The 24,364-nt window shown below is 35.1% G+C and overlaps 2 protein-coding genes across 2 annotated transcripts; one reads left to right on the forward strand and one right to left on the reverse strand.

Annotated features, from left to right (window-relative positions):
- Nucleotides 1–7,330: 7,330 nt before the first annotated feature.
- LOC112087726 lies at nucleotides 7,331–10,844 on the reverse strand. The gene is made up of 9 exons (XM_024157598.1): nucleotides 10,728–10,844; nucleotides 9,566–9,698; nucleotides 9,236–9,474; nucleotides 8,334–8,537; nucleotides 8,167–8,259; nucleotides 7,987–8,088; nucleotides 7,601–7,900; nucleotides 7,451–7,519; nucleotides 7,331–7,360 (listed from the first exon to the last, which is right to left on the reverse strand). The coding sequence occupies exons 1-9, from the start codon at nucleotides 10,842–10,844 to the stop codon at nucleotides 7,331–7,333; spliced, it is 1,287 nt and encodes a 428-aa protein (XP_024013366.1).
- A 5,706-nt stretch (nucleotides 10,845–16,550) lies between these two features.
- On the forward strand, nucleotides 16,551–18,839 carry LOC18021112 (tubulin beta-2 chain). The gene is made up of 3 exons (XM_006404370.2): nucleotides 16,551–17,062; nucleotides 17,164–17,433; nucleotides 17,965–18,839. The coding sequence occupies exons 1-3, from the start codon at nucleotides 16,669–16,671 to the stop codon at nucleotides 18,648–18,650; spliced, it is 1,350 nt and encodes a 449-aa protein (XP_006404433.1). The 5' UTR covers nucleotides 16,551–16,668; the 3' UTR covers nucleotides 18,651–18,839.
- The last annotated feature ends 5,525 nt before the right edge of the window (nucleotides 18,840–24,364 follow it).

A 24,364-nucleotide genomic window follows, 5' to 3' on the forward strand; every position in this document is an offset into this window, starting at 1 on the left:
CACTTTTATGGATCGTTTAGAATACTTTTTCTATGTTTTCTATTGCTTTCAAGTACTTTTATCACGTTTTTCTAGTATTTGTAGTTCCAAGACTCTTTTCAGGAAACTTAGGGAAAAGCTTAACAAAATGGATAGAAAACCAGATTTTTAGCTCAGAGTCAAACCGTCAGAAGTTCTCCACCGATTGAAAGCCTTCTCACCGTCTGATCCAGCTCAAATTTGGAGATCTCAAAGATAGAAGTATCAGCTTTCCAGCACACTTTACAGCTTGGCAATCCAACGGTTCAATCAAAAGATACGCGAAGAGCAAGATGTCCCGTAAACCAGCTGGCGAGCATTTCCACCCGCGGCCAACAGGCCATTCCCTGCGGTCACAAGCATCCAGACCACTGCCAGCCATCCATTCCCCGCGGTCACGCACATCCCGACCGCGGCCAGCTAACTCCAAGTTTGAAGGCCCATTTCTGAAGACCATATCATTTTCTCAGCCTCAATTCCGGAACCCTAAACACCAGAGAGTATTGGAGACTATAAATACATATCATTTAGGTCGTTTTTAAAAAGAGAAGAGGAGAGACGAAATACTTTAGAGAAATTTTACTTCAAGCTTTGTTTTTAGGTTTTAGGGAGAGAGAGATTTGTCTCTTGAACCCTTGTTCTTTCTTTTTCAATTTTGGTTTTTGTTCTACTTTTTAATACTATGTTTTTGATTTCGTTCATTATGTCTGAGTAGTTTTATTGTTGGGTCTAAGGGATTTTTGATGGGGATATATGTGTTCGATGATGATTCCATGAGCTATTGAGCCGAATCTTAGACCTTTTTCTTCTGAATTCGTTTTTACTGCATGAGAGTAGCGTCATGAACTACAATCTGATCCAGATACTTGGTGACACGAAAGTGTTCATCCGATGTCAGATCTAGTTTGGGAGATCAAAACAAACATAGGAGTAGAAACCTACCTATGGACAATTTGTGAATGCTGACGAGTCTTAAACATAATGCATCTATTCTCTTCCAGGGCCAGAGTGGAAACCTACTGGTCAGTGTTGAGAGATATAGTTATCTATGATCACGACAATGGTGTATTCATACGTCCGTGACTCCAGTTCGAAAAGTTTAAGCTAAGATCTTATCAAATTTACTCTCTCTAGCAATGTTTTGAATCGTTCATACCCCTGAGAAAACTTCACTGAACCCCAGCGCCTTCTTTCCTATAGATTTACACCGATTTTCATTCATGCTTTAGTCTAGTATCTTTACTCTTTCAATCGATTTTCATTTAAGCAATTAGGTTTAGCCGTTTTTCTCGTTTTTAGCCGTTTTTGTTAAGTTTAGTTATTATGTCATTTTAATTTCCGTATTTTCCTTTTAAGATTAGTTTTTACGTTTTAAACACACCACCAAAACCCTCACAAAAATCACCTGGTTCTAGACTTCCTTACTTTATATTTCTTTCAAAGGCTTTTGCAGGAAAGATCCTCCTTCCCTGTGGATTCGATCCCTAAGTACTACAATCGATCAGCTGTGCACTTGCGGCTATTGATTTCATTTAGGGTAAAACTTGACACCCTCACGCAGACACCACATCAAATTTTTGGCACCGTTTCCGGGGAAGGCACGCATTTTCTTTTCCGCAAAACCCTAAGAAAGGTTGGTAAATCGACTCTAGAACCCCTTTTTCTGCATATTTCCATTTTTTCGGTTATTTTGTTTCCATTCCAGAAGCAATGGATCCTATAAATCGAAATCCCTACTATGAGGGAGGCTTTTACAACACTCCTCAAGGCACCAGACGCAAAGAAAAACAATACCTACGTGATCTCTACGAAGAAGTTCGAACCGAAGACTACAGAACGTTCCTGAACGAGCCTTACATGCCTCTAATGGTAAACCCTAGACCACCTATGTATCGCCTACCTCACCAGGTTCTCCAGCAAGATGAGAACTTCCATCTCAGTAACCGATTGAGTCAGCTCGAGGGCGTAATCAAGCAGTTCATAGAAGCTCAAGTAACCGCTACAACCGCTCTTAATGAAAGGATTGACGGGAAATCAAAACTTTTCAATGAGAAGATCAATAACCTAGCTTCACAAGTCAAATGAATAGAAGAACGAGCAACCAAAGACGCAGCTATGATCGCTAACAGGTTCGACAACATGGAAGAAGAGCAGGCAACACACACCTACGAGCTTCGCAACACTAAAAACAAAATGATGGACCTGAATTTCAAACTTGATGATGTGGACAAAGCCCTCAACGAAGCTAAGAACGAGTCTTATGACTTCACAGTCAAATTTTCAGAGAAAGTTTACAAAGTCATTGACAAAACCGAAGAGCTTGACTCAACTATGGACAAAGTAGTCTATGCTCTTGATGAAGTTGAAGAAAAGGTTGAGGAGATCATACAAGGACTTGGAGAGCAGATTCCAGCAGCCAAAACTAAAGACCTCATTAGTACCAATCAGTTGAACATCTTCTTCAGTAACCTGATTTGAAGAGCCAACAATCCAGAAATCAAAAAGGAAGAAAGTAGAGCATACAAAATACTACACTTGCATTAGGATAGCCAATAGACATGAAAACAAAATACACTGACAAACAAGTTTTGGGAATCAATACGTACTTCTTTCCGGGAAAAAGATCTCGAAAACAAGCGGTAGAGCAGTTTTCTTGTTAATCCAGTCACTCAAACTAGTTGAGCTTCTCGTGGATTGTGGATTCACCATAGCTAATTCCGAACCATGAGGAATTGTGAAGGCTATGATCTTCAGCGTCAGTGATGGGTGGTGGATTCACCATAGCCGAAGCGAATCAAGAAGGATCTTCTCAAAACAAAAGACAAACGAAATCCAGCAGAAAGAGTAATTATTATATCACCCAAGAGTAATTATTATATCACCTAATTACGTAAGTCGATCGGTTCAACGAAAAACAAAATTAATTATAAAATCTCACGCTATTTGGTTTTTGGTGATTGATCTTTTTCGTTTTTTTTAAGGGATAAAAATATCAATATTTTAAACTTAATAATGAAAATGTTAGACCGCTTCTTGACATGCATTGCTTTAGCGGAGTAAAAGTGTAAAACGCATGCAACAAAGTAATGTTTCTAGCAAAACTTCTCACCCAAGTTAGGTCACATTTTACAAGATCTCCAATCCGATCCCTAGTTAGGTCATTTACAAAATTCATCTTGAAACTACGATCTGGCCAGCACTTTTCGATGAGCTAGCGGCAGCAAAAGAGAGGGATCAGTGCCTTGCTTTCGTTGAGACTGTACCGTAGCAGAGATGCATATATGGTCCTCACATACTTGATCAAATCTAAAATTGTCTCGTCCTGAATTTACTCCTTTAACATCCTGGTGAGGAGGTTCATAAGCACAAACTAAAAGAAAAATTGACATAGAAAGAAGAATATTAAAATAGGTTTACCCATAAAAAAGTCTCATTATATATAATAAACCGAACGAGATTGTGTCATAGAAGAAGATTAGCTTGAGAGCTCGCTGTAGCAATCCCAAAACATTATCTAATTTCTTTTTGTATAGTTTGTTTTAATTACAGGATATGAAAACAACAACACGTAAAAAGAGGATAGGCTACAAAACATGCAACATTATAGAGGGAATACAAGAAAAATGTAAAAAGCTAATTGATACGTACATCTAACAAGAAATGGATCGACATGAAACCAAGTGGTCGTCTGGAAGAAGAAAAAGAAGTCATCATAAATAATTAATTAGGTGTTTTATTTATAAATTTCAATTTTGAACCAAGAAGAACTCTAAACACAATCACTTAAATTGTATCATTTTTGTAATTGATATTATTTTGAATCACTTATTAACAATTGATATAAACATATGTAATTTAACATCAGTTATATAACTGATTTTACCATTAATTAATTTAGCATTGATTCAATGATAAATGATACAAATTTTTATTAATTTATATCACTTTATGAAAAGTGATACAAAAATATGAAAACACATTACTTAGATAATTGATATAACTACATTTTTTGTTAATATTAATTAAGAAAATGATACAAATATTACATCAATAAAAAAAATGATGCTAATAAGTTTTTAATTATCTATGATGTTTGTCCCATATTGATAACTAAGAGAGGAGTTGAGAAGTTTGATTTTTTAAAAATACCTATGATTTATCTGCGGATTCTAAAAACCAATATCAAAGTTTTTCATATATAAAACGCTTAAATAAAATATTTTATAAACTAATATTAAAATAATTTATAAAAGTTAGTACTAACTTAAAATGATTACATATATGTAAAGTTGATAAAATGATCTTTGTATAATTGATGCAATTATGCAAATATTTATATCACTTGTTTAACTGATGCAAATATTTACGTCAGTTGTTTAACTAATATAAATATTTGTATAATTGATGTAAATATTTACATTATCATTTTTAGAATCACTTAAATAAGTGATATAAACTTCTTTTACATCATATATACGTAATGCAAATATAGAAAATAAATGATGTAATTCACATTTTTTTTTCTTGTAATGACACTAGATTCAACAGCGATAATGGAAATCATGAATTCGAGATTCAACACGGAAATAAGAAGCATGAATCATGGGACAAACCGGGTGGACAATTTCTAAACTTATTATTTTATTTTTAATTTATAAACTTATTTAATAGCATTTAAATTTTAATGAACACCTACAAAATTGCGAAAAATTAAATAACAAATTGCTTAGATCCCTAGATTCTCGTAGATCTTAGAGCTCAATATTAATGGATATAAGAGGTTTTTCATCTATTATATTAAAACAGAAACACTTTTAGTGTTTGTTTCCAAACACTCCCAAAATTTTTTTTTAAATATATATATATATATATATTTAATATCGAAAATTAGATATTTATTTAGATAACTAATAATTTCCTTAAATATAGGTATATCTATAGTCTATAGATATTAATTTAAATAAAATTCTTTATATATAGGTTAGATTTAATTTAACATTTGAAATTTAAATAAGATTTTCAGAATAACACATATGTTTAACAAATATCTTACTATATTTTTTTAATCATATTCTATCAAATTAAAGATTCACATATTGAAAAGAGATAAATATTAATATTATATAATAAATTGATGGAACAAATTAAATTTTTTTATTATTATGGCCTTATGTGGGTTAGGTTATCAAAGCATGCAAAATATTAGGAGAAAATTACTTCAAAATTAGTAAATATTTATATTATAAAGTAATATAAACAGGCGGGTTAGAATTATGGTTTCATAATAATAGTTTTTTCGGATTAATAAAATGAGCGTGTTAGAAATATATTCTTATAATAACAGTTATTTTTTATTAATAAAATAACCGGGTTAAAATTATGCTTTTATGATCATGATGGTCATAATAATACTGAAAAAATAAAAAAAATTATATCTAAACACAAATTGTTTTATATCACTTCTTAAAAAATTATATTTATAAAGAAAACATAAATTAGATTACAAATTTTAATTAAAACAAAATTCTCGTGCGAATGCACGGGATAAAATCTAGTGTAAGTGTAACAACAAATGCCTTTTTTTCGTTCATGATTTTTAATAAGGATTACATGTAATAACATTGTTTTTGCCAAAAGGTTTTTTATTAGAGATCTCGTTAATCTACCCAAGTTATAATCCATCACCAGTTCGAGGATTGTATCATCGGATGTGACCAAGTCAATAACTCTCTGCCATGGACTAGGTTAAATCGAATAAAAATAATTTAAGTTTCTAATCATAAACATAATGGTGCGATTGGCTACGTTTCTTAAAAGAGTTGTTTTTCTTGCCGAAAAGGGATTGGGTTTTGAAATTTAAGTGAAAACAACCAAATCATCCCATGTCGACCTAATTCGGTTGGGTTTTTCCTTTATAGTTTGTTGAAATTTTGTTCACATCCCTCCCTTTATCAGTTATTACCAAAGAAAGATACAACTGATAGAAAGATAATTGGGCCAAAATTCCTCTTTATTGTATAACGTAACGTCTAGTCTTTGGTAATGTTGTTTGTTAATGATTATGTGTTTATCGTTTCTTGGGCTTTCGTCACGTGATCCTGCACCACTCCATACTCTCACTCACTTTGTCACCGCCGCTCTTATTTACTACAAACGCCATTGTTTTGTTGTGAAAATGTGATGAGAAATTTAGAAATGGAAGTTATTGCTTTCATGTCTTTATTTTTTCATGGACACCATAAACAAAGTATAGACTTAATGCTAATTAATTACATGACATATGATAGAATAATGATAAGAATGATTATTGTGATTTATATGTGTGAATAATAGTATGTTCTTCCATTAATACGTAATTTTAGCTATTAGGAGTATCTTTAATCCAAAAAAAAGTAATATTAGGAGTACAAAAGAAATATTCTTCCAGCTTCTTGTTGTATATACACTACAAAAAAAGAGTGTTTTACATCACTTATTTTTTATGTTTACATCAGTTTTAAGTGATGTAAAAGAATTTTGCATCATTTAAATAAGTGATTCTGAAAGTGGTGATGCAAATAGTTTGCATCAGTTATAGAAAGTTTTACATCGAGTTTTAGAATCGATGTTACTATGTATCATTTGCAAGAAAATGATGTTAATACTTACATCAGTTAATTTAATCGATGCTAATATTTGTTACGGTTATCATAACTGATGTCAAATGATACATCATTTGATAATAAATGATACTAACAACTGTATCACTTATAACAAATGATGTCAATACTTATATCATTTGTGTGTAATTGATGTTAATATTTGCTACGGTTAACATAAATGATGTCAAATAATATATCATTTGTTAATAAATAATACTAATAATTGTATCACTTATAACAAATGATGTCACTATTTATATCATTTGTGTATAATTGATGTAAAAATTAGCATCAGTTACCAGAAATGATCGTAATAGTTATATCACATATAACAATCGATGCATAAGCATCTTGTGGTTTGCATCATTTTATAGAAAAATGACGATAATCTAATATATTCATAAACGTCATTTTAGCATATTAAAAAATAAATTTAATAAATTTAAAAAATATTTACAAATTAATATTAAAATTTTTAATCAATTAATTAAAAAATTGAATCTAAATTGCATATTAATATATTAATAACTGAATCACAATGAAAATCTAAATTGCTTATAAATTGTATCATCCAAATGAAAAAACTGTTTAAAACATAATTAAACTAATTAAATAAAAAGTTCTTAAACTAATGTTGAACATGCCCACCATAATCTTCAATCACCACCTCTCTAATTTCTGTTGGTATCATCTCCCGTTTCCTAATAAAAAAGCAGACAACAAAATAAGACTAATTAGAATATCATCTGAAATTTAAAACCTATAAAATTAATAAATAAAATTACATTCACCTGAGAGTTAGTAGGATTTGCTAAATTCTTGAAAGCAGCCATAAAATTTTTAGTCCATGCAATTGATGCCTAAATAAACACTTTAAAATATCAGTTTTTTTTAATTATAGATTATATGAATACAATATAAATTACAAATGATCGACATACCTGTTCACCAGATTGAGCAGCAAGTATCTGTTGAATGAACATACTCATAGACTTATTTGTTTCTTCTAGTCCTTTCATATTTGTCTTCATTCGAATATAGGCTTCAGAATTTTCTATCTCTGGTGTTACTTGAGTAGTTTTACCAAATAACTTTGAAGGTGTGGGTCCACGTCCGACACAACGTATTCGTCCTGGCCGTTCTAGACCAAACACTTGGGCATATTCATCATCCAAACTAGCTATAACATTGGCTGTGACTTGTCTTGATGGATTTTGGGTTAACAATGTTGTAAGTGCTTCCTGAAAGTGAATTAAAGTATAATATTCGGCATAATCAAAAGAAAATTTATCAAAGTAGAAATGAATCAATTAAGAATTGAACTAACCCCACGTGTTTTAGCTTCCTCTGATACAAAACTTCCATCAGATTTCGTACGAGTTGCAACGAAGAATTCAGCTCGACTTGGTGTTTTTCCCGTCTTGATTGTCTGGTACATGCAAAAATCATATACATAATTAGATTTAATTCTCATGTATGAGACATACAATATAGTTTGTTTACTTACAATCGCACGTCTTTTCCTTCCAAAACTCTTTCTTCCACACAAATGAGGCATAGTGTTCTTCTTTTGATTCTTTGTATTCCGTTCTTGCATTTTCTGAAAGCTCAAGAAAAAAAATTTACATATATTTGATATATTATATAACAGTCTATCTAGTAAATAATTTATACCTTCCAGTTTTCAGTGAATCGTAAGCATACGAAATTATGCCACTGACTTTCAGGAACATTATTGGGTCGATTTTGCATCGTTTCAGTCCGATCATCCCGTTTGTAATTTTTCCAAAGACGCCCTTTGAAACTGTTGCATCTGCTCCCTAGAACACTCATCACATACTTCCTTCTTGTCGTTGGGTTATCAAACCAAAATTTTGCCTACAAATTTACGACATCAGTAATGTATCTTTTGAGCCAATATCTCCATGTGGCGAGAATAATGTGCTGTCATAATAAATTATTAATAAAGAAATTATTATTTCTCATAACTCAAATAAAACTACACAAATATTTGAGTTATTTTACAAATGTACAAGCAAAACCACATAAAATAGTTTAAAAGAAGCAATTTAACAATTATTAATGTAGTTTTTATGATGTATATAGTTGATAATAATATATTCAGGAATCATCTATTATTTTAATTTTAAACAAAGCATATGTATAATATTTTTATTTTTTAACAATAATCCATAAGTACTAAAAACATCCAAAATAATTCTATGAGTAAAAATAAAAAATCTAAATTAATAATATTTTTAATATCAAAAAATATTAGTTTATATATATATATATATACAAATATTTATTGTGTTTTTGTTAAATATTTAAGTGCATCATTTTGTATCATGGAATGTCAATTAATTTAGTACACTTATCGATTGTATTTATTTGAGATAAAACTGTATTCTTGGGTATAGTTTATATATCGATTATCTGCCTTATTCAGATTAATAATTAAAGTGTTAAAAAATAAATTTATTCTTTTAAAATTAAAAATATTTATATCTTGTGAGTTAATATATCTAAGTATCCAAAACGTTTTAACACTATTTATAAAAATACATAGATATTACCTGAATTACATCCCACACCTTATTTTTTGTGTTGTCACCAACCAATCTCCATTCAGTGTAGTCAATAGGTAACAAATTCACATCAGTACTTAATTGACCCAGCCATGATCCAAGTAAACCTCCAGAATCTTCAACTGGTTGACCGCTATCTCCATCAAACTGTACTATCACTTTGCAATTTTGCAATTTCCAAACATCTCTAGCTGACACCATTTTTCCTTCTATGTTCCCAGCCGTATCTTGTTAACAATTATATACATTATGAAAAAAATTATTAGTCTAAGATAACTCAAATCAGCATAATATATTTATAGAATCTATTTACATTACCTATGACTTGTACATTCCATTTGAAGCTTTTGCAGTCTTGAGCAAGTGTAGGAGGAGAATCATAAGTTATATCATCTGGTGTTTGTGTCTCTGAATCCTGAATATCACTAAAAGACTGCAAATACTCCATAACCTAAATTAAAAAGTCATATTTAGTTAACAATAACATCTGTAGCAACGAAAAAACAAAGTGAAGGCAAAATATATATACGTAACAAAATTTCAACTACTCTATAAAATTGCAAATACAAATCATTCATCAAAGTCATCCTTATTAGAAACGAGACTAAAATATACTATAATTTTTAGGATTATAAAAAGGAAGATAGTAAAAAAACTAATAAAAATATGTTGCTTGGATCCAACTGCGTATAGATGAGATCTAAATATAGTGGTTTAATCATACAAACTCCATTCTGAAATGAAAGAGGTGACGTCACCTAGACTTAATCGGCCAGAAAAATTTGTGACAAAAATCTGCTAGATTTAATCACCTAAATTTGTTCATCGATAATTCTGATGCTTAATTCATATCAAAAGCCCACCGTTAGATGTTCAGATGTTAATCAAGCTTAGTACTTTTAAGCGAGTTCGGCCAGAAAAACGACAAAGACAAAAAAGCAATCGGCCAGAGAACGACAAACTTTTAAAACCTAGATTTAGAAGTTGATTTCGATTCTGTCAAACCCAGAACAAAAGCATATAACAGATATGATTAAACACAAAAATATCAAACAATATTACCTTGATTTTAAGCAACTTCTGGTTTTTGATATGATCAGCGCCGTTTTCCAAAGAGAGTAAAGAAGCCCTAAATATTATTAACTTAGTGGTAATCAATTTATAGATAATTATTTATTAAGACTTAATATGTACGTAATTCATTTCCCGCTTGTAATCAATTAAATAGCGGGAATTGTAATTAAAAAAATTCAATTATTTTGGACGACTAATAAATTCCCACTTAAATAATTGAACTTGTGACAACGGTGGGCAGTGGTGGCAGTTGAGAGAAGGAGAGATTATCAAAATCGTTTGTTCTCTCCGGTTCTTGGCCTTCGCTCTTGATCATGTTCTTGATGGTCACTGGCTTAACATCTTCTTGGTCGAAGAACGATTTGGTTTTATTCATGACATGTCCATCACGATCACGATTTGGTACCTGATCATCATGATCACGAAGAAGCTCTTGTTGTGGCCATGTGAAGATTGTTTGGTCTTGTCTCATCATGAAAGTAGTCTGGATTTGTTGTTGTTGTTGTCCCTTCATCATCACCATCATCACCAATCATATACTCTTCCCTGCAAACTTTTAGCTTTAGCAGTTTCTTTAAATTTATCCACTACGTTCTCTTGTACTTTGATTAGGGATATCTTCGTAATAAATCTCAGAGACAGTAAGCAAAGGGGAAAAACGAAAAAATTCAATCCTCGGATAGTCCTTTTTAAAACAGAGCTTAATGTGATGGTCACTGGCCACATATTTTGCTTTCCATCGTTGTTCTTCTATGTAAACATCTGTCTGAGCTTAATGTGATGGTCACTGGCCAAAGGATTGCCGTGTATCAGGATGGCTAGAAGACAAAGATATGGAGAGTGAGACAATGCTCCTTACAGAGTTCAGTTACGACTTAGACAGGTCCAACGCACAGACATTTGACATTGCAGATTCAGCTCACTCGGGACTTGTCAATACTGTAAGGCTGACTTCACATCCAACCATGGAAGCTCATCACACACTTGCATCTACCGCTTCAGGGTTCACGGCCGTGAACTAGACTCAGTCTCTGTTGTTCATGCTTGATCTGAAATCCACGTGAAACTCCTCTTCTCTGTAACATTTCCTCTTAGATATCTCTCTCTCTCTCCTTTTCCTGGTTTATGGGGTGGAAAAGCTTCGAGTCTGTATTACTCTTCTTAAATCTTCTATAACAAAAAACGAAAACAAAGAGGAAAGAAAATAAAACTAGGTAACATTTCGATTTGTTTTGAATCCATACCAAATTCTAGTTATCTTAAATCTTTGTTAGTAAACAAAAAAGTTTGTTGGTAATTTGGTATGTCTTTTAATAGTATGGTTCATATGGTGTGAGGTTTAGTTGATAATATTAAAACGATGTTCGTGGTGCGCTTACTTCAACTTCCACTAGCTTTTTAAAAATACAAAAAGTAATAGAAAAGCATCTCCTAAAACAAAATAATAAACTCAGATTTATAAAGCATCGACAAACACAGATTAATAAACTCAGATTTAGAAAACTATCAGATTCTTTGCTTCCTCTGTCCTCGGAGTTGCACATCTCTGCAATGTCACTTTTTGTGAAATCTGTGTTTACAGAATTAGTTGACCAACTTGTTCTATCTTTTGCATTGGATCACCAGCAAGCAAGAAAAGCAGCAGAGAAAACACATCAAGTTGTGAAAGTGGAAGAGAGAATCAACAGAGTGGTGATGGCTGCAAACAAAGCAGTGAAGATATTAAGAACATTTAGAGAATACAAACGAATAAGAGGAAGGATCTACGTAATCCAGTTTGAAAAATCTGCATAACATATAATTTCATAAGATTGAAAAATATAAATCAGCAACAACACTCACCATCAAACTATTATGAAGTATCTAGATCACCCATATCATATATGTCTCTAGGCTGAAAATGTACTGCAATTTCCCACTCCGGCTCAAAAGGATCTTTTACATAATACACCATTTTAGCCTGAGAAGCCAATATATAAGGCTCATTCTCCTCATCATTTCCAATATGTAACAAGCGTGAAAAATTAAGCAACTTATGACCATATGTGTCAGTTTTATATCTTCGTTTAGATCGAGTATCAGCCCACTTGCATTTGAATAATATAACTTTGAAAACCTCATAATAGTTTAACTCCATAACCTCAACCAATTTTCCATAGTAAGCTACATCTCCAGCTATTGGGTTAAGATCACGAGAACTCGCGTAACTCATAGTCTCAGCAGCCACATAAACACCACTATTTTGTGTTTTCAGGTCAGCCTCTCTTTCGGTTGTCCGGAACTTAAATCCATTGACATTGTAAGCTGTATACTTCACAACTTTCTCAGACGGACCTAGAGCTAAGCATCGTAAATCATCATTTATACCATCTAACTCATTTTTTTCTACTTTCTCCTTGATCCATTTTGCAAAATGGAGATGCATTTCTCTGTCAATGTCAATCGCACGATTCCTCCTGTTCTGACGACCATATTTCTTCGACAACTCATTTTTGAACTTCTTATAAAGAAAATTACACGAATTATTTTTATTAAAATATATCAATAAAACAAAAAAAAAGTATGTTCTTTGATGAAAAAGACTTACCCTCGTAAGGGATCAAGTAGATGACAGTTGACTAAAATATGTCGATGTGCTTGATACCTCTCTACGTAACTAAGTGTATGAACGTGACCTGCACCAACAGGTTTCCCAAGATTTGGAAAAAGAAGAGGTAATTCTGAGTTTGGTCTTACACTTGTGTCAGCCAGAGGTCGATCGTCAGCACGGCTAACACGATTAAATCGTGTCTCTATATCATCAAGATACATTGAGCAAAACGTTACACATTCATCAGCTAAATACTGCTCACAAATTGAACCCTCAGGTTTAGCACGATTGCGAACATATGATTTAAAATATCCAAGAGTCCTGTAAATGAGTAAATCAAGTAAGTTTCAACTTATATATAAATATAGATGTATATGTAATGAGAAAAATTCACCTCTCAATTGGATACATCCAACGAAATTGAACTGGTCCACCATCTTTTGCTTCGTCGGTGAGATGTACAATTAAATGTATCATCACTGTAAAAAACGAGGGAGGAAATAACATCTCCATACGACATAAAGTCACTACAATACGGTCTTGTAATTTATCAAGTTCATTGATATCAATGACCTTAGCAGAGATATCTCTGAAAAATCGACAAAGCTCAACAATGACTGAAGTCACCTCTGGTGGCAGCAATTTTCGAACTGTGATTGACAACAAATCTCGCATTATTATGTGACAATCATGGCTTTTTAAACCTGATAGCTTCCTATTGTTAACATCAACACAATTAGATATGTTAGAAGCATAACCATCAGAGAATTTTACATCCTTTAAGACATTTAGAATAATGTCTTTCCCAGCATTATTCAGAGTAAAACATGCTGTCTGGTACTTTCCGGTATCATCGGGCCACAAATCAGGACGTATCCCAAGCTCACGAAGATCTTTTCTAGCTTGTAAATTGTCTTTTGATTTTTTTTGGTCATCCAATAATGTGTAGATTATGTTGTTGAACACATTTTTTTCTATGTGCATCACATCCAAGTTATGTCGTACCACAGTAAACTCCCAATAAGGCAATTCAAAAAATATACTCTTTTTCCTCCATTGTTGAGAATTGTATATTTCTGCCTCGCCTCGACCTCTCTTTTTCCCAACTGAACCATGTTTCTTACCAAGAATAATGTTAACTTGCTCAAGTTGATGAACAATTGTAGCACCTGTCAACTTCAATGGTGGAGATCGGGTTTCTATTTTTCCATCAAAACTAGTTTTATTTTGACGAAAATCATGATCTGGAGGAAGAAAACGACGATGACCCATAAAACAATTTTTCTTTCCATGGCGTAAACGTTGTCCACATGAATCAAAATTGCAGTTTGGACAAGCTAATGCTGTATACGTATTCCAACCAGATAAATTTCCAAGACCAGGAAAATCACTAATTGTCCACATGATGGCTGCTCGCATGTCAAACGTTTGTTTTGTAGAAACATCTAGCGTTTTGACCCCTTCAGACCATAATTCCTTTAATTCTTTGATAAGTGGCTGCAAATAGACATCAATATATTTCTTTGAATTTTTTTTGTTGTTTTTTTAAACTTATTAATATTATATTAAAATTTCCCAAACCAGGAATCAGAGCTGGTTTACAATTTGATAACCGAAATAAAATAACTGAATCAAACCAGAAAACATTTGAGAGAATCGAAAACATCACCACCGAAAAAGAGAATTTGAAAAATAAATTGAATGATTTCTTATGCCGATGGACTTCTGCCCCGGCGGCTATGAAATACAAGCTTTGCGGCACATCGCAACCGTCAATATCAGCTTGAGAGCCGACCCAAGCCTCCAGATCCGGCCAGTGAGTCCTGATCCCCACTCGATATTTCTCGGAAAAAAAAATCCGACAAAAGAAATCACAGTTGAAAATGAGCTGTCTCGAAGAAATTTGAGCGGAGATCTACCATCACACAACACCGAAACTCTCTTCAGTCCACCGATTTCCGGTTTTACCAACCAATCCTTCGATCCAGCCAAAGAATCCAAGACAGCCTCCGGGCAACAAGGAAGATAACTTACCGTCGTCGCCGTGAAGAACTGCGAGTCCGCATAGATCGGAGACGACCACCGCGGAATCCATCCTCAGCTTGTAGTGCAACCCACCTAACCGTTGCGACGACGCCAGAGTTCCTTTCACATCTCTTCCGCCGCATCCTCAAACAGCTTCAGAGCATCTGAAAAGCATCTCGGTTTGTCGATGTATCCGCCACAGCGCTACCTCGCCGCGTCGGTTGAACCACGCCACAACACCACCAGAGAAAGGATGGCGATTCTTCAAGCTTCTCCTTGCAACCAGCACCATCGATGAAGAGCAAAAGCAAGATAAGAAAGGGGGACCCCCTCGCGGTGCCGATGAAGAGCTCCGGTGACCGTAGGGGTCCAAACGAGGATGAACAAAATTGCCTACTAACGAGAAAGTATTTTAGCGCGTCAGATCTACTCTCTTTGTTTATCCCTTTATTTCTCTGAATCTTGTTTAACTGAATTATATACATTATATTGGAGTTTTTACATAATCTTCAAGCCTCAAGATCTGATAATTACTCTCACCAAAAAAAAAAAGAATTTCAAAAGACTCATTTCAAAACGTTGTTTGGTCACATATGAACTATAATGCCAATTGCTAGTGAAATACCATTGTCACAACTAGAACTGTAAAGTTTTTTTTTAAAACTAGAACTGTAAAGTTCATGTAAGTGTTTTGATGGATATTTAATAACTGAATTACATACATTATATTTCTTCGCCAAGATACAAAAGTTGTGATTCTACTTAATAATGTTTATCACCACAACATTAGTAGAAAAATATGAATCCAGTAAGGATTTTTTCACTACTTGAAACAGTTCGAGGACAATCATCCATAAACTCATGACTTTTAATTTTATTTTACATTTGGTTGTTCAATAAACTTATGATTCTTGTGTTTAAAATCGCTCTATTCTTCAAGATCTCTATTTACTTTTATGAGCATGTGTTCGCAAAGGTTTTATAAACTTTTGTAAACAACAACTAAGATTGTAATTACTATCTTACCTTATTGGTATCGAGTTATATATGTTTTGTTGATGCTATAAAGCCACAACTTTTGTGATATTCGTTCTTAAAAAGATGAAAGTAAAATTTCAAATTTGTCCCAAACTTCTAATGGTTTTTGTTGTTCTTACCAATTTTACATAAATTATGGCCCCATAAACAATACTATATTTATGGGTAAACTGTTCCAAGCACGTTATATTCCTTTGTCAATAAGTATAAACATGTGTTACTCTATTATTTTTTTTTTCACTTCTAATATATGAGCATTTTTTTCAGCTTATCCACTTTTAATTACAAAATAAATAAAAAAAATATATTTTATCCATTATTCTGACAGAGAAAACAAAAATTAATAGAGGGATGAGGCATACGAAAAAAATACAAAATAAGAATTTGAAATTGGGGGTTACACTTACACAAAGAACCGTATCCTTTTTGAAATTTCGAATAGAAAAAAAAAAAACAAATCGGCGCCTCCGATGTTTGGGGAAATAAGGAAAAAAACACACAACAATAGTTTAAAAAAAAGAAAATAATATACGCTCCCGTTGTTACCTCTGCTATATAAAACGCATCCCTCTTCTCACTCACTTCACTCTAGAAAACCCTAGATCTCTCTCTCTCCTCCTCCGGATTTGGATTTCGATTCCAGATCCGCGAAAATCCTTAATCATCGTCTCTTTCATCACTTCATCCACCGAAAATGAGAGAGATCCTTCACATCCAGGGTGGCCAGTGCGGTAACCAGATCGGTGCCAAGTTCTGGGAAGTCGTCTGCGCCGAGCACGGCATAGATCCGACCGGTCGTTACATCGGAGACTCAGATCTGCAACTCGAGCGCATCAACGTCTACTACAATGAAGCTAGCTGCGGTAGATTCGTCCCTCGTGCTGTACTCATGGATTTGGAGCCTGGAACCATGGACAGTCTCAGATCTGGACCGTACGGTCAGACTTTCCGTCCTGATAACTTCGTCTTCGGTCAGTCTGGTGCGGGTAACAACTGGGCCAAGGGGCATTACACTGAAGGAGCTGAGCTAATCGATTCCGTCCTCGATGTTGTTCGTAAGGAAGCCGAGAACTGTGATTGTCTTCAAGGTAAATCTTCAAGATACATTCGATTTTTGGGTTGATTTCGCTTTTGTTCAACTGTTTTCCTGAGTGATGGAGTTTGAAACTGTGTGGATTTTGCTCTGCAGGGTTTCAGGTTTGCCATTCCTTGGGAGGAGGAACTGGATCTGGTATGGGAACACTCTTGATTTCAAAGATCCGTGAAGAGTACCCAGATCGAATGATGCTTACCTTCTCTGTGTTCCCTTCGCCAAAGGTCTCTGACACTGTCGTTGAGCCTTACAACGCTACTTTGTCTGTGCATCAGCTTGTTGAGAATGCAGATGAGTGCATGGTTCTTGACAACGAGGCCTTGTACGACATTTGCTTCAGGACTCTGAAACTCACCACCCCAAGCTGTAAGTCCTACTAAGCTTTCATTGTCTCATTGGTTCTGTATCCTTATGTGTAGTTCTGTTGAGCTGTCTCCTTTCTCTGTGTGATGCTTTTTTGTTTATCTGTGGTCAATATGCTTTGTCTAGATAGTGAAATGATTTGGTAATTGTTTCGTATAGCCATTACAATTTGCAATTTCTGGCCTGATTGATACTCTCGCTATCTACTGGTTTCATTGGTCTGTTCTTGCATAGATACGCGTCCTGTCTCATGTGTTATTGGTTATCTTCGTTGATCTCATCACCAAAATAAATCGTTGAGTTACTCTCTGGTTAAGTGTCATCATTTTATTTGGTACGTCTTGTAGCATAAGGGATACTCAGAATCTAGTATTTGTATAGAGCAGTAAAAATTGTTGACTGCCTTTAGTTATCTGAAATTGAACTACCTGCTCTAAAATGTAGTGTTGCTTTTGCGGTACATCTTTGTTTTCCTGTGTGTGTGTGTAAATGACTAAGAGGTAACTCACATACTTGTTCACTCTCTTTATGCAGTTGGTGACCTGAACCATTTGATATCTGCCACAATGTCTGGTGTCACATGCTGTCTGCGATTCCCTGGTCAGCTAAACTCTGACCTTCGTAAGCTTGCTGTCAATCTTATCCCATTCCCTCGTCTCCACTTCTTCATGGTGGGATTTGCTCCTCTCACCTCAAGAGGATCTCAGCAGTACCGATCCCTCACAGTCCCTGAACTCACCCAGCAAATGTGGGACTCCAAGAACATGATGTGTGCTGCTGACCCAAGACACGGCCGCTACCTCACAGCCTCTGCCATGTTCCGTGGCAAGATGAGCACCAAGGAAGTCGACGAGCAGATGCTGAACGTGCAGAACAAGAACTCTTCTTACTTTGTCGAGTGGATCCCAAACAATGTGAAGTCAACAGTCTGTGATATCCCACCTACTGGTCTGAAGATGGCTTCCACCTTCATCGGCAACTCAACATCTATCCAAGAGATGTTTAGGCGTGTTAGCGAGCAGTTCACAGCTATGTTCAGGAGGAAGGCTTTCTTGCATTGGTACACAGGTGAGGGCATGGACGAGATGGAATTCACAGAGGCAGAGAGCAACATGAACGATCTTGTTTCCGAGTACCAGCAATACCAAGACGCAACCGCAGATGAAGAAGGCGAGTACGAGGATGAGGAAGAAGGAGAATACCAACAGGAGGAGTATTGAGAGAGAGTAAGTGTACACCACCTTAAAAAATCAATTTAGTCTTTTGCTTTTCTTTCTTTTTTAAAACAAAGAAACCTCAACTACCAGTTGCAGGTTTTTTTTATGCTTGTATTAACAACTCTGGATCTTGTTGACTTATGGTGTGGTTTGTGTACTTTTGATCTTAAAATTCGGTTCGTTCTTCGTATATCCCCTGTTTAATTTGAATCTTGACGTCTGGTTTTGTTTGTTTTTATTTTTGTTGTTTTGAATTTTGAAGATATATAAGGCAAAATATTATGATTCAAAAACCCGAGAATTAAAACAATAGAAAGGAGAGTTCCCAAATTTCTATTAAGGTAAATAACGTTTTGTGAGTCCGATTCAAGGAAAACAGTATTAGGGGTTTACTATTTTAGGGTTTTTTAAGAGACTCAAAGCTTATGTACGATACAAGCACCGATCTAACCGATGACGCCGGTCTACACTCTAACGACTGCCTGTGAAGTCTCAATTGAGATTTTGATGCGTCTCCAAGCTTAAGTCCTTGATTATCACCAGCAGAGAATTCAGGAATCGGCACTTGAATACTGCTTCTTCCTCAGCTTCTCCTCGTCCCGTCTCCTCATTGTTTTTGAGGACTTTTACAGAGAAAAGCTTCTGGTAGATTTGTCGCCTCTTCCTCCTCTTCTTCTTACAGAGATCTTAGCCTAGTCAAAATTGATGGGAGAAAGGTGTATAATCCGTGTCTTTAGTGATCACTTCTCTATCACCTAGACAAATCTCACTTTTCAGTAATTGCTCCAGTGCACATTCTTCAATCATGTAGTGGGTTAAACGATTTCGAAATGGGTCAAAGATTCTACCACTTGTACTATAATGCTATAAAGGACACCTGCATTGCAAGCACATCCCTTGTCATCTCGGATAAAATTGGAAACTTGCAGCGGTTCAATTTCCACCATCCCAAAACATAACATCATAATCTGTACCGAATATATTTTTTTTTGGAGTTTCACATTTCTCCTTTAAACATATATCCAATTTCGTACCTGAATCTTCAGTTCCTAACTCATCTACCATTTTTTGTACACAAAATCCATTTTTCATATCCAATCTCAAAATCTAAATCTATTTTTGTCAAAGACATTACCTGTAGCATGATCTTGAATCGAATTACCACTCCGAGACTCAGTACCTGTGAATTTAGATGATGTCTCACCTCTAGATAGCTTGCTGCTATACTCCTCAAACAACTTCTTCATAACCGTAGTCACATAATCAGACAACTCCCTTGATTCAGGACTATCTTTTTCATAAATCCCGTCAAAATAAAGTGTAGCAAACCTTATTTTGTTTCTCGGATCTAAGATACTCGCAATGATTAGAAGCTTATTGATCTCTGATCATCCTAGTACTTATCAGATTTCTCTCTCATTGCATCAGCCTTTGTCCTCATTGTTGGATCCTGATCGTTCTTAGCTTTATCAAGTTGGTTTCGATAGTCACAATCTCATTGTAACACTTGTCAAAATTCAGTGAAGTAAACATTCTAAGGGTAAACTGCCTCTTGACATTTTGCTGATTCCACTCTTAGATCGAATGTCTTTATTCTGTTAGTAGAAGCTCTCACATACTGAACACCATTACAGATCGCAGATACACTTTTGCCAACTTCATGTAACCCATCATTCACTATCAAGTTAATGATATGAGTAACAGAAAGTAAATGCATGTGGTCACCTCCTAAAACCAATGCGTGATCACCTGTTCTGCTGAAAGCCTCCTTAAACTTCCTTGGTGCACTGGTGTTGGCAGTGGCGTTGTCAACAGTGATTGTGAAGACCTTCTCTATCCCCCAATCAGCCAATCACTCTAGCAAAACTCTGCGAATTGTATTTCCCTTGTGATCGTCGATGTTCTTAAACCCTATGATCAGCTTCCTTATAATTAGCTGCCACTTTACATCAATAAAGTGAGCCGTGATGACCATATAGCTAGCTCTGGTTGTGGGAGCAACCCAAATATCAGTTTTCAAAGACACCATTTGCTTGTTTGCACCAAGCACCGTTCTCATAGCAGATTCCTTCTTAATATACACATCCCCACGAATGTGACTGTTCTCCTTGACTTTGGATTTGGAAGATTCACACAATTGCAGAAATGTCTCCAAGCCAGAATTTCAATAAATGAAAGTGGCAATTCAGCCAAAAACAATCATCTCATTCGATACTTCTCTAACCACTTCTTCTGAAACCTTGGACAACTGCAGAGTACCACTTCCATCTTCAAAAACTATGATATTCTGCCTGTCTCTTTCTAGTTTCCTCCCACACAATATGTTCCTTGCGAATTTCCAGATGCTTCTTCAAGCTTGAACGAAGTTCCACACTTGGTGTTACAGGAAATCGATTTACCACAATAATGACATATGCAGGTGTTCACATCCTCCTCAGTTCTAGTAACCTTGTGTTACTCTTAGTGACCTTAGATTTCTTTTTTTGGCTTCGACGGAGGTGAGCTAGTTTCACTCCTTGGATTCTCCTTGCTTATGTTTGTTTTTCTCTGTGCAAGGGTAGTTCCGTGATCATCTTCAGCAAAAACATCCTTTGTTGGTGATGAAGAATCCATCTGCATAAACATTAGAGAACTTCTTTCAGCTTTCTAAGAACACCCAAAACCCAAATCCAGACATGAAAGATAAAACTCAAATCGTGAAATTAAAGAGAAACAATCAAGACAGAAGAATCAGAGAAGGAACACTTACCTGCGAATCAACTATCAACGACGATAAAGGAGGAGAATGGTGGTGGTGATCGTGAAATTGAACTATGGTTTCAAGTTTTTCCAATTTGGGATTTAATATAAGGGGGGGGAAAATAGAGCGAAGAAATTGAATGTTTTTTTTTTCTACATATATGTTTCGTATATGATTTTCATTTTTCAGGGGTAGGTTTATGCAATTAAGGTGTTGATTAGTTCACCCTCCACAAACGCCACGCTGCGTTTGCGGTTGGCAGCGGTTAGTTGCGTTTTATAACAGTCATACAAATTGCTGCAAACCGCTCCGTATCGTTTTATACCGCTGAAATTCAAAGCTGCTTCCCGCCAGCGTTTTCGGTTGCGAACGGTAGCGGTTGGATAAAAAAAATCATGTTAGAAAAAAAAAATAGAAGATCACGTTAAAAACAATTATAAAACCCTAACTCTACTAATCTTTAATTACTAAACATAATTTGGGGTAATATTTCCAACAATTGAAATAAAATATATTATTATAAAATTTCTTAGTTTTTAAAATAATTAAATAGTATTTATTTATATTTTTTTATTATTTATTTTGAATTAGTGATTTTGCTATTAAGCATGAGAATATAGTTTTTATGTTTTTCTTATCATTAGTTTTGATGTTTATTTTGGTAATTTTATGTTTAACCGCTAAAACATTTGCTGGTTCGCCAGTTAAAAATATTCCGCAAACGGATCCGTTTAAAAAAATTTAACCAGTCGTGGACACCGCTTAACAACGCTCAAAACCACAATCTCCCGCTTCCGCAAACTCCCGCACTCGCAACCGCAACCCTGCGTTTAAACCAGTCAAGCCCTAATTCAAAGAGTTTTTTTGTTATTTGCGCGTTTATATTTCGGTTCTCGGGTTTACCCTAACCCAAACCAAGAACCAAATCAAATAAATCTTAGAACCATTCGATTTTTGCATTCAACCCAAATCAACCCACGAACCTGTTTTTTCCGGGTCGGTTTGGTTCGGGTCGAGCGGGTTCGATTTTTAAGCCCAGACTGAGTACCAAATGCATAAACATCAGTTCTTCTAGAAGTTCCATTATTGTTAGCTCAGGTGTGATGCTGCTAAGGTTAGGGGGTCGTAGATGAAGTTTTAAATTTATAAAACCCTAGTTTCTGCAAGTACACAGTCGTGCGATGTAGTAGTAGTACTTAGGGTGTTGATCCACATGAAGGTTGTCTAATCTGCAAAAACTTCAAACTGGAATAAGTAAGCGATTTAATAAACTCATGAGGTTTTTGTGTGGTTTTTGTTTTTTTACGGGAAAAGAAAAAAATAAATAAAACTAAAGAAAATCTTAAACTAATCGATATAGGCCTAATAATGAAATGCATGTTGAGCTGTGATAACACCGTATTTTGACCACTTTTATGGATCGTTTAGAATACTTTTTCTATGTTTTCTATTGCTTTCAAGTACTTTTATCACGTTTTTCTAGTATTTGTAGTTCCAAGACTCTTTTCAGGAAACTTAGGGAAAAACTTAACAAAATGGATAGAAGACCAGATTTTTAGCTCAGAGTCAAACCGTCAGAAGTTCTGCACCGATTGAAGGCCTTCTCACAGTCTGATCCAGCTCAAATTTGGAGATCTCAAAGATGGAAATATCAGCTTTCCAGCACACTTTACAGCTTGGCAATCCAACGGTTCAATCAAAAGATACGCGAAGAGCAAGATGTCCCGTAAACCAGCTGGCGAGCATTTCCACCCGCGGCCAACAGGCCATTCCCTGCGGTCACAAGCATCCCGACCGCTGCCAGCCATCCATTCCCCGCGGTCACACACATCCCGACCGCGGCCAGCTAACTCCAAGTTTGAAGGCCCATTTCTGAAGACCGTATCATTTTCTCAGCCTCAATTCCGGAACCCTAAACACCAGAGAGTATTGGAGACTATAAATACATATCATTTAGGTCGTTTTTAAAAGAGAAGAGGAGAGACGAAATACTTTAGAGAAATTTTACTTCAAGCTTTATTTTTAGGTTTTAGGGAGAGAGAGATTTGTCTCTTGAACCCTTGTTCTTTCTTTTTCAATTTTGGTTTTTGTTCTACTTTTTAATACTATGTTTTTGATTTCGTTCATTATGTCTGAGTAGTTTTATTGTTGGGTCTAAGGGATTTTTGATGGGGATATATGTGTTCGATGATGATTCCATGAGCTATTGAGCCGAATCTTAGACCTTTTTCTTCTGAATTCGTTTTTACTGCATGAGAGTAGCGTCATGAACTACAATCTGATCCAGATGCTTGGTGACACGAAAGTGTTCATCCGATGTCAGATCTAGTTTGGGAGAGCAAAACAAACATAGGAGTGGAAACCTACCTATGGGCGATTTGTGAATGCTGATGAGTCTTAAACATAATGCATCTATTGTCTTCCAGGGCCAGAGTGGAAACCTACTGGTCAGGGTTGAGAGAGATAGTTGTCTATGATCACGACAGTGGTGTATTCATACGTCCGTGACTCCAGTTCGAAAAGTTTAAGCTAAGATCTTATCAAATTTACTCTCTCTAGCAATGTTTTGAATCGTTCATACCCCTGAGAAAACTTCCCTGAACCCCAGCGCCTTCTCTCCTATAGATTTATACCGATTTTCATTCAAGCTTTAGTCTAGTATCTTTACTCTTTCAATCGATTTTCATTTAAGCAATTAGGTTTAGCCGTTTTCGTTAAGTTTAGTTATTAGGTCATTTTAATTTCCGTATTTTCCCTTTAAGATTAGTTTTTACGTTTTAAACACACCACCAAAACCCTCACAAAAATCACCTGGTTCTAGACTTCTTTACTTTATATTTCTTTCAAAGGCTTTTGCAGGAAAGATCCTCATTCCTTGTGGATTCGATCCCTAAGTACTACAATCGATCAGCTGTGCACTTGCGGCTATTGATTTCATTTAGGGTAAAACTTGACACCCTCACGCAGACACCACATC

This window comes from Eutrema salsugineum, unplaced genomic scaffold (genome assembly GCF_000478725.1).
Source record: "Eutrema salsugineum unplaced genomic scaffold, Eutsalg1_0 scaffold_16, whole genome shotgun sequence".
Classification (NCBI taxonomy): domain Eukaryota; kingdom Viridiplantae; phylum Streptophyta; class Magnoliopsida; order Brassicales; family Brassicaceae; genus Eutrema; species Eutrema salsugineum.